General features: G+C 38.1%; 1 protein-coding gene across 33 annotated transcripts; it reads left to right on the forward strand.

The window, feature by feature from the left end:
- The first annotated feature begins 1327 nt into the window (after window positions 1-1327).
- On the forward strand, window positions 1328-14126 carry LOC140805843 (uncharacterized). 33 transcript variants are annotated; one of them, XR_012112383.1, is made up of 5 exons: window positions 1328-1453; window positions 1672-1852; window positions 3118-3275; window positions 4227-5423; window positions 5599-5639. XR_012112383.1 is itself a non-coding variant. In XM_073162181.1 (3 exons), exon 3 carries the CDS (start codon window positions 5647-5649, stop codon window positions 9436-9438), a length of 3792 nt encoding a protein of 1263 aa, XP_073018282.1. In that variant the 5' UTR covers window positions 4749-4857; window positions 5041-5423; window positions 5599-5646; the 3' UTR covers window positions 9439-14126. The 33 variants fall into 33 exon arrangements, 4 of the variants coding, with proteins under 4 accessions (XP_073018282.1, XP_073018279.1, XP_073018280.1 ...); XR_012112369.1 differs by lacking the exons at window positions 1328-1453; window positions 1672-1852; window positions 3118-3275 and adding exons at window positions 13311-13431; window positions 13538-13619; window positions 13712-14126 and having other exon boundaries at window positions 4750-5423; window positions 5599-11902; XR_012112363.1 differs by lacking the exons at window positions 1328-1453; window positions 1672-1852; window positions 3118-3275 and adding exons at window positions 13538-13619; window positions 13712-14126 and having other exon boundaries at window positions 4750-5423; window positions 5599-13431.
- The last annotated feature ends 640 nt before the right edge of the window (window positions 14127-14766 follow it).

Here is a 14766-nt window from a genome sequence, read left to right on the forward strand (position 1 = left end):
CCATTTTCAAAAATTATACTTAAATACACCATATATTAAATAATTAAAAATAATTATTTAATAAAAACTTTTTCCTGATAATTCCCGGTCTTCGTTCCTTGTTCGAGCACAAAATGCAACTTAAAGCCTTAATGCATGAAACTTTACTAAACCAAGAAATAAAAAACATATCCATGCAATAATCATACATTTAATGCATTAAAACAATTTAATAAAATACAAAAGAAATTTGATAACTTGCATACATGTGGTTCATGTGGACATTCAAATTTTTGGGGCGTTACAGTTTCAATGGGAGGGAGAGGAGTTTTTGTGCTTGTATTGAGTGCAAAAGTTTCGTTATGTTATATGACCCTTCATGGTGTATATATAGAGCGCGACTCTGTATCCCATTAGAACTCACTCTCTCACAAAGACTCCTAGTCATTGTCCCACTAGGGCTCTATATTTCATTATATTAAAATTTTCATATTATTAATATATATATAATGTACTTATTAACTTTTAATAATATATGATATATTAATATCATACACACATATTTATGAGAATTTGTACATGTTAGTAGTCACCACTACTAGTAGAATAATTTAATCAGTAAATTCTTAATTCACTTAATAAATTATTCCGAACTCATTATAACCCCGATCGACGATTCAAGAGCACCGATGTATCAAGGATACAAGTCTTGCTCATATAATGAAAAATAAAAATTTTGAAGATCAAAGTTTTCATTTACCATATTGGACAGTTACCAGTTTTGTGAACTTTTTCACTAAAACATCAGTTCCACTTTCCTTCCTTAATTAGCATTGAGTGAGTCTCATGTGAGACTGTCTCACGGATCATAATATGTGAGACGGATCAATCCTACCCATATTCACAATAAAAAGTAATACTATTAAAATAAAAATTAATACTTTTTCATAGGTGACCCAAATAAGAGATCTGTTTCACAAATACGACCCGTGAGACCGTCTCACACAAGTTTTTTGCCATTAACATTTAGCTAACTTAAATTTCTTCCATATTATGCGACTGATTATAAACTCCTTTATAAGCATCTGTTTGATCTCCATTAAACAATAGACGCCAAAATCAACTCTTTGAACTTTGATTTTCTCAACGGGGACACAGAGTCCAATACTTATGTGACTTTCAATGGTTGAGTCAGATATGCGTGTAATTTTTTTTATAATTAAAATGAATATATAATAGTTATTTTAAGGGTTGAGAACTTGAGATAGGGTTATCAACAGCCCAACAAGCAAATCTAACTGGGCTTTAAAAATATTTAATTGGGCTGACAAGGATGCCAATGAGTTTCAATTCAAATGTAATACGCTTTTTTTGTTTAGCTTAATAGCGTTGTTTGTCTCACTTCCATAAAAACTTTTCTTCTCCCCTGCCTCGCTGCTCCTCTCCAGTCGCCACTCTTTGCTTGATTCCTGCGGTAAGCTTTCTGTTTAATTCACTGAATCGCCAGCATTTTTTGTTTCTCACGTTCGATATTATTCGTTGGTTGATAGAAAATGATAGGAATAAATACCCAGTTTGAAATTATACTCAAGGAGCGAAATTTTATTGGGAATTTTGTGATCTTCGCATTTTTAAGGAATTGTGTTCTAATTTGTGGTGTTCATTATTCATACTTTATCTTGATTCTTGCAGAAAGTTCTCATTTTAAAAGTAATGTTTTTGACAAGGATATTTGGGAGGACGCTATATGCTGCTGCCAAATCTGAGGCTTCAGCTGCTGCTGCTGCTTCTGCTTCTAAGGTTCCGCATAACCCTCTTGAGGAGTTCTTCGAGGCTGATAGGAACCCGGAGGATGATAAACCTGTTGTCTATGGTAAATTATTTTTTCCTGTCTCTGTCCACTCGTTGATAACGTTGTTTTAGTTTTTCTTGGTTTGGTATTTTTGTTTTGTATGCTGGGGCCTGGGATCCGTTTTTTCCCGATTGCTGAAGATTTTATTGATGTATGGGAGAATTCAGGTTCTTTTAAATGGAAGAACAATGAGGTCGTGAATTAAGAAGAATGCCTCGATTCCTTGCAGCCATTCCATAACTTATTCCCTCTGTCTTTTCATGTATTCCTTTTGGAGTGCATGAGGTAATGATCGAAATACAGATTTAAACGCCTTAATAAGTGGTGCCTGAACACTTGTTGTGTGGAAGACATTAAACTTTTAACACGGGAGATACTTTGATAGATATTTGATTTTCTTACCTGAAGAAAGAACACTCTCATCGTTAGTGAGTGGTTTCTTGCTAAGAGGTTCCACTGCATAAATAAAAAATCTTAGTCAACTGATCTGGTCCCTAAATTAAGATGTGATCATCAAAGGGATCATGTTGTTGGTAGAGAAGAAATGTATGGATAACTAGTGTTCATGAATTGATAAACTTACTTGGAATCTGGGGATGTAACTGTGAGAAGTTACAGTTGAAAGTTTGACATTCAGCTGATTTCACACACTTGATGCGGTACCATAACACCTTATGCAGCAGACTTTAACACCAGTAAACGCCAACAATCAGGTTGCAATGTGTATTTTCGGAGTCTGTTACCTGATTTTCTCTTTTTAAAATGCTCCGAACTTTAGTCATTGAGTTACACTAATGTTGCTCGATAATCTGCTGTATCCTATTTTGACTATTTTATCACTTGAGAGAGAGTGAACAATAAGGTTGTCTTTTCTTGATTGATTAATGTGCCTTTAATCTGCCCATTGTTATGGTGCTAAGATTCATAATTAAATGCTTCATTCTCTCCTTGATAGATTGCATTCTTAGCTTATTTATGTGGGACATGTACAAAAGATGTTCGATAAAGGCATTTCATTAATTAGTGCATATTCATTTGAGTGGGCAACAGATCTCATAAGACCAGATGCCATGTATGGCTGCTAGGCACCAGTACTTGTTTATGTGTTCTGGAAATGTTTAGTTACTTGTCATTCATAAAGTTTGATATATTCAATTCCATCAGCAGATTGATTGAGAGAAATTATTCTGTGTATACCTCATAAATCTTCATTGGAAGAGTTATACTTGCTTTTGGTGTATTTATGTTTTATTTATCTCCCTGATAGAGAGAGTTCTAATTTTCAGGTAGGAGTTGGAAGGCTTCTGAACTGCGTCTCAAGTCTTGGGATGACCTTAACAAGCTCTGGTATGTCCTTCTGAAGGAAAAGAATATGTTGATGACTCAGCGGCAGATGCTTAATGCTCAGAACCTACGGTTTCCCAATCCAGAGCGTATCCCGAAGGTGTAACTATATTCTGATCTTGATTTGACAAAGTAATTTGATTGTGTTGATTCTCAAGTTATCCATCACATCTTGTTCCTATGTCTTATGAACATGGTAAGGATTCTTTTGTGTGTGCATCTGAGAGACTGCTGATATCTAGCTTCATTTTCTCTCTACCAGTCACTGGTAAAGTTTTGCTTTATGTGTGTGTGAGAAAGATTATCCCCAAAATGTGTATGTGTTCAACAACACCTGAAAATTTGTGCTTGGTGATGACTCTCCTGGTGTAATTAGCCATTTAGCCTTTTAGAATTGTGCTATCTTTAGAGGTACGGCTTAGTTAGTCCCCCCTCATGCACGTGTGATGGTGGTTGACGGTTTTATTTGGGGATAAAAAGTTTACAGACAACCGTCCACTTTAGTGAGAAGTATACACCATTGGTGGATCCATTTTTGGTTTCTCTGTTATTCTTGTGTTGATCCGTTAACGGGAAACATTAAGATAGCAGATCTAACAATATAGTTTTGACATTTTCTTAAGATCATACGAAGAAATTGGTATTATTAGCCAATTCAAAATCCTATGGAGCAAATATGTTAAGCTTCGTTCTGCAGGTGGCGGCAATCACCGACTCGCTGTATAGGAATATACATTCGATGCGTAGCTTCAGTCTTCATATTCTTTGTACTATGCTCCTAAACATAACTGAAATGATCTTGATGCAGTGTGGTATCCATTGCTCTTCTGCAAGTGACACATCCAGGCCGATATTTTGTATTGTCTGCCAAATTATCAGAGTACCATGAGTTTCTGACATCATTCCAGTAGCTAATTTCCCAATTTCTCATTACAATCCCAAATTTCCTTCTATAACCACACGGATGGCCATGTTATATATACTTGCTGCCCGGTTACCCCCACTGATTCATGGTCTTGTGTTACTTATCCCCCTCGTTATGTTTGAACAGGTAAGAAAGTCAATGTGCCGGATCAAACATGTGCTGACCGAGAGAGCTCTTGATGAACCAGATGCTAGGAGGTCGGCAGAGATGAAAAGAATGATCAACGCCTTATAAATTTTTACCCTGGGTCTAGGTACTGCAGAAGCTGGTTGAGTCGCATTCGCCATATCTATGACCGAATTTCGATTATGTTGATCTTTCAATATTTATGATACCATTTGTATTGGGCCTTATATATATATATATGTATGTATGTATGAGATTATATGAGATTTTGGTTGATATATGTTATCAAATTATATTTGAGATAATTCTATTGCCAACAATATGACATGAAAGTTGTTTATCTCTCACTGACAAAGTTGGTACAAACGACACGAACAAGCCAAGCCGTAAAAACAAGTTGTATTTTGCCTATTGTCATCAAGTATTTATGAAAAGCTAAAAAAAGTCAAACAACACAGTCAACCAGCTCTAGCCCTGCCCGAACGGCCCGCTTCCTTTTTCCAAGTGGAGTAGTCAAATACAGTACATCTTTACTTTTGCAGTCTGACGGGGATGACGACGTCGTTTTTTCTTTATTCTCTAAAGTTTCTTGCTGTCTGTCTCTCTCTCTCTGCATCGAAAAATTCCGCAGGTCCCTCTGTTTCTATCTCTCTCGCTGTTGCGCTTTGTCAGGTTTTCGCGCACGTGTGTGATTTTGTGTGTTGGTTTAATTTATTTTTGTGTGTGTTAATTATCATATGATTTGGGTTTGGTGGTTTTTGGATCGTTTGGGTTTAATTTTTCGATCGAAATTTATGATACTGGATTTTATGAGGTTTTTCGATCGGAGAATCGAAATGAAATAACCGCGGGGTGGATTAGGGTTTCATTGTAATAGGAGGATCTAGGGTTTTCCCGGCGGTTGAATTGTGTTATTTTTGTGTTCTCTTGGTTATCCGGGAATTTTATTGGGTGACTGGAAAAAATGAAGAATTGAGTTATTGAAGAGGTAATTTATAAGGGGAAGTTGAAAGTTTGATGGATGAAGTTGGTGTATTGGGTCGAGGAAAATTGGGCTAGAGTTCAATTATGCATCTGAGGTTTGATCGGAACTGATAGAATTGGGGGCATTTTCTCGGTCCTACCCCTGGCTCCTACTCGCATTCTTCTTATGCTTCTTCCACCACAACCAGAAGGACTCTTGGTTTTTTATTTAAGGTATTTCATTCAACGGGTCTATCTGTTTTTGCGGTTTTATGAGTTTCATGTTATTATTTTCATTTAGAGGTAATACTTTGATGATTTATTGGTTAACATTATTTAAGGTAACTTTTCAATTTTGCATCAGAGGTTTTATGATTTTTTAATGCCTCAATGATATATTGTTTAACAGGATCAACAAGAAGTAGTAGACAAGCTTTAATACAAAATTAGGACGGAAATGCATGCAACATTGCAGCCTGGCGATCGATCTCCAAAGGAAGTTAATACTCCATCTTCAACTGTACAACTGAAGTCTGGTTGTGACAGTGGTCAAAATAGTGTGACAACTTTTTCTGCTCAAGTCAAGGGAAAGAAGAGGGACAGAGCTGATCATGGTGCTGATTCTGTGAGAAGAGAACGATCTTCTAGGGCCAATGATGAGGATTATGTTCAATTCAAACCTGGAATTAATTTGAAATCTGAGATAGCGCGAATAACTGAAAAAGGAGGGGTCACCAATGTGGATGGGGTTGAGAAACTTATCCAGCTAATGCAATCAGACAGGATGGAGAGAAACAGGGATTTTCTTTGTCGATCCATGCTTGCAGGTGTAATGGCTGCTACTGACAAGGTTGAGTGCCTTGATCGGTTTGTGCAGCTCAGGGGTTTGCCTGTATTGGATGAATGGCTCCAGGAAATCCATAAAGGGAAGATTGGCGATGGTAGTAATTTAAAGGACATTGATAGATCTGTCGAAGAATTTGTTTTGGTTTTGCTTTGTGCACTGGATAAACTACCTGTGGACCTACATGCCCTTCAAACGTGCAACATTGGTAGATCTGTGAATCATTTACGGTCACATAAAAACTTAGAAATCCAGAGAAAGGCACGAAGTTTGGTTGATATGTGGAAAAAACGTGTTGAAGCGGAAATGAATAGTATTGACACAAAGTCTGGTTCAGCCCAGGCTGTATCTGTTTGGCCTTCTAAATCATGCCTTCCAGAGGCATCACATGGGGGTAACAGAACTCCAAGTGGCTCTGATGTTGCCTTGAAAAGCTCAGCTACTCAGAATTATGCATTGAAAACCGCTTCTACAAGGTCTTCACTTGGGGATAGTTACATAAAATCTACAACGTCATCTCCTGGACCTTTGAAATCTTCTTCATCACCTGCATCTGGCAAGGAGAGCCAGCCTAGAGTTTCTCCTGGAGGCACTCCTGATGTCCCTCTAATCAGGGAGGACAGGAATAGTAGTTCTAATCAATCTAATAATTGCTGTCAGTCTTTTTCAGGGAAGGAGGGTGGGAAGAGCTCTTCTGCAGGTTTACTTACTGGTAACAAGATATCAACCAGCACTATTCGTACTCGAAAAAATAGTGGAATTCATGGGGTACCTGTCGTTGGAGGTCAGAAAGAAACTACCACTACCAGAGGTTCATTGGCACAAAAGACTACTGTTTTGGAGAAGTCTCAACCCTCTTCAACTTTTGGAAGGGCTGTTGAGGGGCCCATAACTGAAGGGAGCAGTCATAAGCTAATTGTCACAATATCAAACCGGGTACGGAGTCATGCACATGGTGTCAGTGGAGAATATCTGGAAGATCCGGCCTTAATGAGCAGCCGAGCTTCTTCTCCAACACTTTTAGACAAGCATGAGCAGTTTGAGCACACTTCAAAGGACAAAACTGATTTGTGGCAAAACGACTCAAAAGATTTATTGACTGGGTCAGGAGAGGGTGCTGGTTCTCCTGTAGCTCTTCCTGAGGAAGAGCGTAGTGTAACCACTAATGATTCCAAGAGACCAAGTGAAGGCCCCCCGAAAAATAAGTTGAAGGCATCAAGGTCGCAAGCATCTTCTTTCAGCCCTATGAATGCTCTAATTGAGAGCTGTGCCAAATATTCCGGAGCAAATTCATCTTTGTCGCTTGAAGATGATGTTGGAATGAACTTGCTTGCCAGTGTGGCTACTGGAGAAATGTCAAGATCTGACTTGGCTTCACCTACCGATTCTATAGAAATAAGCACTCCTGCTGTTGAAGAGAACTGTGGGGCATATGAGGAAAAATCCAAGTCTTCCCCTGAAAATTACATACCAGCAGTTCCAAGTAAGTTTTGTATTGATGCTGAATGTGATAACAAGGAACAGTCTGCTTTAGAGTGTAGTTTAGTGTCTGAGGATGGATTGCATGTGCCAAAAAAGGTATCGGTTAAGTTTACTGGTGACAAAGAATGTGCTTCATCCCTTTCTCCTGAAGGTTTACGAACCAGAGAGGGCAGCGAAGACTTAGATTCCTCTAGCTTGGATTCACCAAAAAATATTCACCATGAGTTGGACACTGTTGAGAAGTCGAATATAAAGACAGATACCAATTCCACTGAGAATGTTATGGATGGCAAGTTCGATGAAGAAATTCATGAAGACACTTCCAGAATTATTGGTTTTAATGGTATTTTAAATCGTAAAACCCACAAAATTAAGGTGATTGTGATGGAGGAAAAGACTGGTACTTGTATGGATGAGGAGGGTAAATCAATGACTGAAATTGCTGGGTCAAAACAATTGTGTGAAGGTGACAGCAAAAAGGTTTCAAGTGAAGGATCAAGCACAGGAAATGATTTGCGGCAGAAATTGGCCGCTATGACTCTTTCTGGATTTTCAGAAAGAGAGAATAGTGGAAAGCTACAACAAACTGCATGTGCTGAGAACTCAGTCTCAAAAGGTGCTGATGAAAGCAGCTTTGGAAAATCTATCGGAACGGATTCTAAGAATTTCGCAAACAAGTCTGAAATTCCGAACTTCAGCAAGGAAGTAGTCAGAAATGCAGATATTGAAAGGCAAAGCTTGGCTACTTCATGTTCCGGATCTGATGATTCAAATAATCAGAAAGGCGCAAATGTTGAAAGAAAAAAAATGTTAGAACATGCATCACCTTCTGAGAGAGGGTGTAGTATGGATCGTGAAGCTCCACAAAAGGTTGAGGTTAAAGGTTCCAAGTCTTCTAGCATTCAAACAGATGAGGCTCAGAATCGTGATTCTATTGTTGCAGAGGCTTGTTCCTCTGCTGCAGGACAAACACATACAGACCCCAAAATAAAGTTTGATTTAAATGAAGGTTTTAGTGCCGATGATGGGAAATATGGGGAGCCTGGCAGTTTAGTATCCTTTGGTTCCACAAATGTTCATATTATTAACTCAGTACCATTTTCTGTAAATTCCATCTCGGCCAGCAATTCTGCTTCCATTACTGTTGCTGCCGCTGCCAAAGGTCCCTTTGTTCCTCCTGGTGACTTAGTGAGAAGTAAACGAGAACTTGGGTGGAAGGGATCCGCTGCAACGAGCGCATTTCGGCCTGCTGAACCCAGAAAATTTCTTGAAACGGCATTTGGTTCAACGAGTAACGCTTGTTCTGATGCTTCAATAAGCAAACATGGTCGCATACCCTTGGATTTTGATCTTAATGTACCGGATGAGAGAATGCTTGAGGAAATAGCTTCTCGGGATTCTGCCGTGGCTGTTCGTTCAACTACTGGTTTTGTAAGCAATCATGCTACTTCGCTGAATGAGTCACTGAGTTCTGTGCTTGTTCCTGGCACTGGAGGGCTGGATCTAGATTTGAATAGGGTTGATGAAGCAACTGAAAATGCTTACTGCTCCTCTAGCAAGTATCAGAAAGGAGAGGGTTCCATTGCACGGATTAAATCTTTAGGTGGTTTACCTACTGGTGATGTTCGGAGGGATTTTGATCTCAACGATGGGCCTATTGTTGATAATGCTAGTGCTGAACAGTTCTCGATCAGGAAGCAAGTCAAGGGTGGTATACCATCTCAATTGCATCCTGCAGGACTTGGAATGAACAGCCCTGGGGTGGGAAGTTACTCATCTTGGTTTCCACCTGGAAATACTTACTCAACAGGGACAATTCCTACAATATTACCCGATCGAGGTGACCCGCCTTTTCCAGTTTTTCCTCCATGGTGCACCTCAGAGGGCATTTTCTCCTATTGGTGTCACCCCACTGACTCATGATGTTTATCGAGGATCGGTTTTGTCATCATCTCCTGCGGTCCCTTTCTCATCTAGCCCTTTCCAGTTTTCCGTCTTTCCCTTTGGGACTACTTCTCCTCTACCTTCAGCCAACTTCTCAGTTGGAACAAATTCATATGTGGATTCCTCATCTGGTCCTAGGTTGTTTGCACCTCCTGTAAATTCACAGTTTCTGGGACAGGTTGGTCCTATGGCATCTCAATTTCAAAGACCGTACGTAGTTAACCTTCCAGATGGTGGCAGCAATGGCATGTTGGAGAACAGAAAGTGGGGCAGACAGGGTCTGGATCTCAATGCAGGCCCTGGAGCTATGGAAGAAGTCAGGGAGGATTCATTCACACAACATCCTGTTGCCAGCGCACAAGTTGTAGAAGAGGAGCAAGCCCGGATGTATCGACTTCCAGGTGGTGTTTCGAAGAGGAAGGAGCCCGAAGGCGGGTGGGACAACGAGAGTTTTAGATACAAGCAGTTTTTGTGGCAGTAGGAATGTGAATGTGCCAGTCCCCGAGTTCTGTAAGTGTTTTTCATGCATTGCAGGATAAAATTTAGAAAATGATGTCTTCTTTAGCAATACACCTACTTCATTTTGTATGATTTTTAAGCGGAGACTCTTTACATGATCCAAATGTATTTGACAAGTTTGTTTCCGTTGTAAGAACTAAAAAAAATAAATTGACCCACTCATGCACAGAATGTGTCTTAAACCCAGGCCTCTGTTATCGGCTCATTGAGAGTGGTTGGCCACAACACATTCGCAACAGGTCATTTTGAGTTGTGATGCTTGAAATTCTAAATATCGGTTATCTTGTCGCCTTAAAGTACTTTGTATATGATTGCATGAAGCAAGGGTTTACAGGAGAATTCAACACGTCACTTTTTAACATGTTTTGTTTGAATAAACCTATACACGGAATTGGCCCAACTTTGGAATGGTCTGATTTTCTGTGTCAGGGACTAAGTATGCTTGCCAGATGAGAGTGTTATTTATTTTTTTGAAATGGCGTCAAGTGCTTTGTAATTTTTTTACTGAAATTGTACTAAGTGTCTGGGGAAGATGAACCTGCATTAGTGTATGCGTCAAGTTATCTAAGTTGATTTTTGTTTTTGTTTTTATTATAACTTTATCTGCAGTCATCCAGTTATCATCTGGGAATGCTTTTTAATTTAGCTCTTACTTTGCAATGTAGCTGCAGGACTTGGTCCAGTTGCTCACCTGCTTTATGTATTTCTAAATTTTACATGTGTCCATAAGAAACGACATGCAGTCATGCATGCAGTTTTCTAGGATCCTCTTTTTAAGTAATTTTGTTTGCCATCATTTATTATTATCAAGAAATGCGTAGCATATACCTCTAGGGTGTGTTTAGTTAAACTGGTAGAATAAGAGAGTGTTTATTTGAGTGATAAATATATGATATGATATGATAAATAGTAGTATTGGATAAATAATCTTTTGATTGGTTTTTAAGGCTAGGAGATATAAAGTGAGTATTTTTATGTTAAGATGGTAATAGCCATCTCTACTTCTTGATATATTTTTGAGACTTGCAGGCTGCAACGCATAATTGGATTATTGTGTTCTGTATGTGTTAATACAAAAAATAATATAAAAATGTACACATTGTTGTTCTATTCAGCTACCTTTTTTTTCTATTATTTAATTTTTGTTTTTGGTCTTCATTTGTCCACCTTGTTCAGTGGCACTAGCCACATTCACTTATGCTTTGAATATTCATGCCTGTTCTTCTACTCTATATCTCTCTCCCTCTCTCCATTTTAGCAATTAGCAATTTTCCTGCTCCATGGGTTTGGATTGTTTCCCGGACATCTGTTAAAGGGTTGGAAGCTCAACAATAATGTGAGGGTTTTTTACTGTTATTTGCAAGCTTATATGTTCTCTATCATTGTTTAACTCGTAAATCACATCCAAATCGATGTGATAATCTATCAGCCGAGAATATGATTTAGTGCAGGGCTTGTAGATTGGAATCAAGATTGCGCTAGTGCAGCCAAACAAATTATTAAGGGGGTGTTGACAAGGGAATAGGGATCTATGATGTCCTAATCCTCATGGAAAACACATACCTAAAGCGATATGATAGGCGGCTATTCTGATAGATTCCTAATTTTTTTTCCCATCTTGAATGCGGTCCAGATGGTTTTAGTTAAACTTCAACCTTGCATTTTATATTTGTCAGTATTCATCTCTCAAATGAGCATAGTAAAATGTGAATGGGATGTATGGGCAAATTGTTATTATTTTTGTATGAAAACATGACTGTTGTTGGAAATAGAACAATATAGTTCTTTGGAACTTCTTTTATTATAGTTGATGACTTATGATTTGACTTGTTTTTGCACCCATGTCAGTGACAGGTGTTGGGGGATGACTACATATGGTCCTGTACGCGTGTAGATTCTCACCAGCCCTCCATTTTAACTATAGGTAAGTGTTTCTCTTACAAGGTGTATTCTATTTATTTATATAAATATAGAGTATAATCGGTAGTGTAGCGCCCTTATCCGAGCCACTACTAAACAGACTAATAAACATGCAACATTAAACTTAATAACAACAATTAAACAGCGAAAATCAAATACTTAATCATCTTACAACCCAAATGAAAACAAAACAATAACACCAGTGTTAAACATTAATACAACCATAACGAAAACATGATTCTGAACGAGAAAACGATAAACCACAGAAAACCTCCACCGGATCACCACCGAAAACCCAACTGCTCTAGCCACTGTCCTGGTCGTCCGAACCGTCCAACCTAAGACATGCCCCGTGGAATGGGGTGCCCAAGATGAAAACAAGGACGTGAGCGACAATCGCCCAATACGAGAATGTACGAGTATACAAACTGATATGATGCATGCAAAATGCAATATGCTCGGATATCAAGGATCAAGTCAAGAATCTAATGCTCAGTCTAGAGGCGCCTGAGTGTGTAGTCTCTGATCTGCTCTAGGCATGTTTTGGCTCCCACACTCATCATCAAGACGTGGTCCTGCAATGTCCAGGTTATCAGAGCCCGCGGGTCCCGTCGGACACTGTAGCTCTCGATGCCGCATCGTCCACAATACAGAATAGGGCTGAGCAGCCCCAACAAACGAGGTATATCTCAAAAGATATCAGGCTCAACATGATATGTCATGCATAATATGCCAAAGCAGTAAAACATGTATCATGCAACAGATAAATATGCAGCATATAAGTGTGTATACTACGCTTGGATATCTCAGTCAGTACATCACGTACCTCACTAAAACAATCTGACAGAAAGTTCTGAACCTAGACAATACCAACATAATGAAATCACTAACAAACCAGATCAAACATGCTACAAAGATCTCCCTAATGATCCTTAAATCACTATCTAAGGATTGAGGATTATACCTGCGTCCGTCGTCAGCCTGCTGATGATGTCTCGATCTCAGTTCACCGACCTCTCCTCGAGTCGATACTAGCTCCAAAACTTCCCGACACCAAAGTGCCCTATAAACTGACTAGAAATTATGATATAACTAGAACTCTCTCTGAAGAATGTGGTGAAGGAAACAAAAGAATTCGGCTTCCATTTATATACTGCATCCGGACTATTTCAGAAAATTCGAACCAATCTTATCTGCCACGTGTCAGAATCTCATTGGTCTAGTTGGATTTCTCGAGATAATGTAATCTGAAGTAGATCGGGTTATCCATTTTTTAAATTCGGTGATACCAACAACTTGATTCCGATTTATCAATTCCTTAAAACTTAATTAACAACTCATTAATTATCTCTTAATTAATACTTCATTCAAAACAAGGATTCGGATAATTACAGGTAGTCTCTCTGTAACAGCTCAAGTGTCCTGGTAGGTATAAGTGGCAGCCTGTTTGTTTTACGTTCTCATAAGCATTTAAAGATCATATGGAACAGGTGAATGTAACAGATGCACTTTTTCAGCATTATGTGTGGACCAGTAAGTTTTGTTTCAAGTGATGCAAATAGGACTTGTTGTATTCTTGACTTAACCTAGTTTATGATTTCACTGCACTCACACTATTTTTTATGCATCTTTATGCTAGTTTTCCACTTGCATTTGTACAATCTCAAGCTGTGAATGACTCCTTGCTCTGTTCACTTTGTCAAATTTCATCATCTATAGCGGTGATCCTCACACCTTTGCATCCTTTTGGTGATAATGCAGTAGTGTTCTCGAGTTATACTAATTAACCTCTAGTTTATTTTACTTTTCCTAGGGTTTGAAGCTGATTCCTGAAGTATCATTTTTCTGGTTTACCTTTCGTAGGATGGGAAATTTAGGAGAAGGGTAAGATGTGCATACAGTCTTCCTAGCTAAACCATTCCTGAGGAGACGGGGTAGTTGAAAATTGTTGTTTGATGCCAAGTGAAGGTTCTTTGGATTTGAGTTCGACTCTGTAATTAACCCTTTCATCTTTATTTTTTCCATTTTTACATTTATAGGTAGGTTTTAACCTTGTTTTGGTACTAAAGCTCTTGGTGGTTGTCTTTTAGTTTCTATGGCCTTTGTTAAATATTGTAATTTTGTTTTCGATCTTTAGTATTTTCATACTTAATTTACAATTGTAGAATCCCTGTTGTTTGACATATACTCATCAGTTGATGTTATAATGTACATATCTTTGTTGATAATGGGATGGATGCAGTAATGGTATAGAGAAATATTTAAGCATTGCTCCTTTTTTTTAAAAGAAGATTAAGCCCACAATTGTTATCCATTGAGTAAATCTTTGAGTTATTATAATAACTTATAAATTACATTAATCAAGTCCATTGAGTAAATATTTGAGTTAATATAATAACTTATAAATTACATTAATCAAGTAAACTTCCTCACTTTGTTGTTTGGTGGTGAGATTGTTACTGCTTCTGCATTGTTTAACTAGTACTAGGTGTGCGCGTAATACATCGGAAATCCATCCGAAACATTGACAACAAGTACAAAAAAAATAAAAAAACCGGAACTTGAAAAAAACCGAAGATTTAACTTCGATTTCAATTCAAAGCCTAGGATTTCGGTTTGATTTGTGATTTGAAAGTGCTCAAGCAAAATGCCTAACTATGCAACTTCCTTAGCAGTTTGTAATAATAATAATAAAAAAAATGAATCGGCCTGAGCATAAACCCAGACAAATTCTAAAACTTTTATGCAAAATTGTCGAATTTTAAACAAGATTTTTAAGTTAAAAAAAATATTAAAAAGAAAAGGAGTGGTCTATATTACTATATACAATTTTAATATATAGTTTAATAGTAGTTATGGTAGTGGTAG

Source organism: Primulina eburnea, chromosome 11, assembly GCF_022965805.1.
Source record: "Primulina eburnea isolate SZY01 chromosome 11, ASM2296580v1, whole genome shotgun sequence".
Classification (NCBI taxonomy): domain Eukaryota; kingdom Viridiplantae; phylum Streptophyta; class Magnoliopsida; order Lamiales; family Gesneriaceae; genus Primulina; species Primulina eburnea.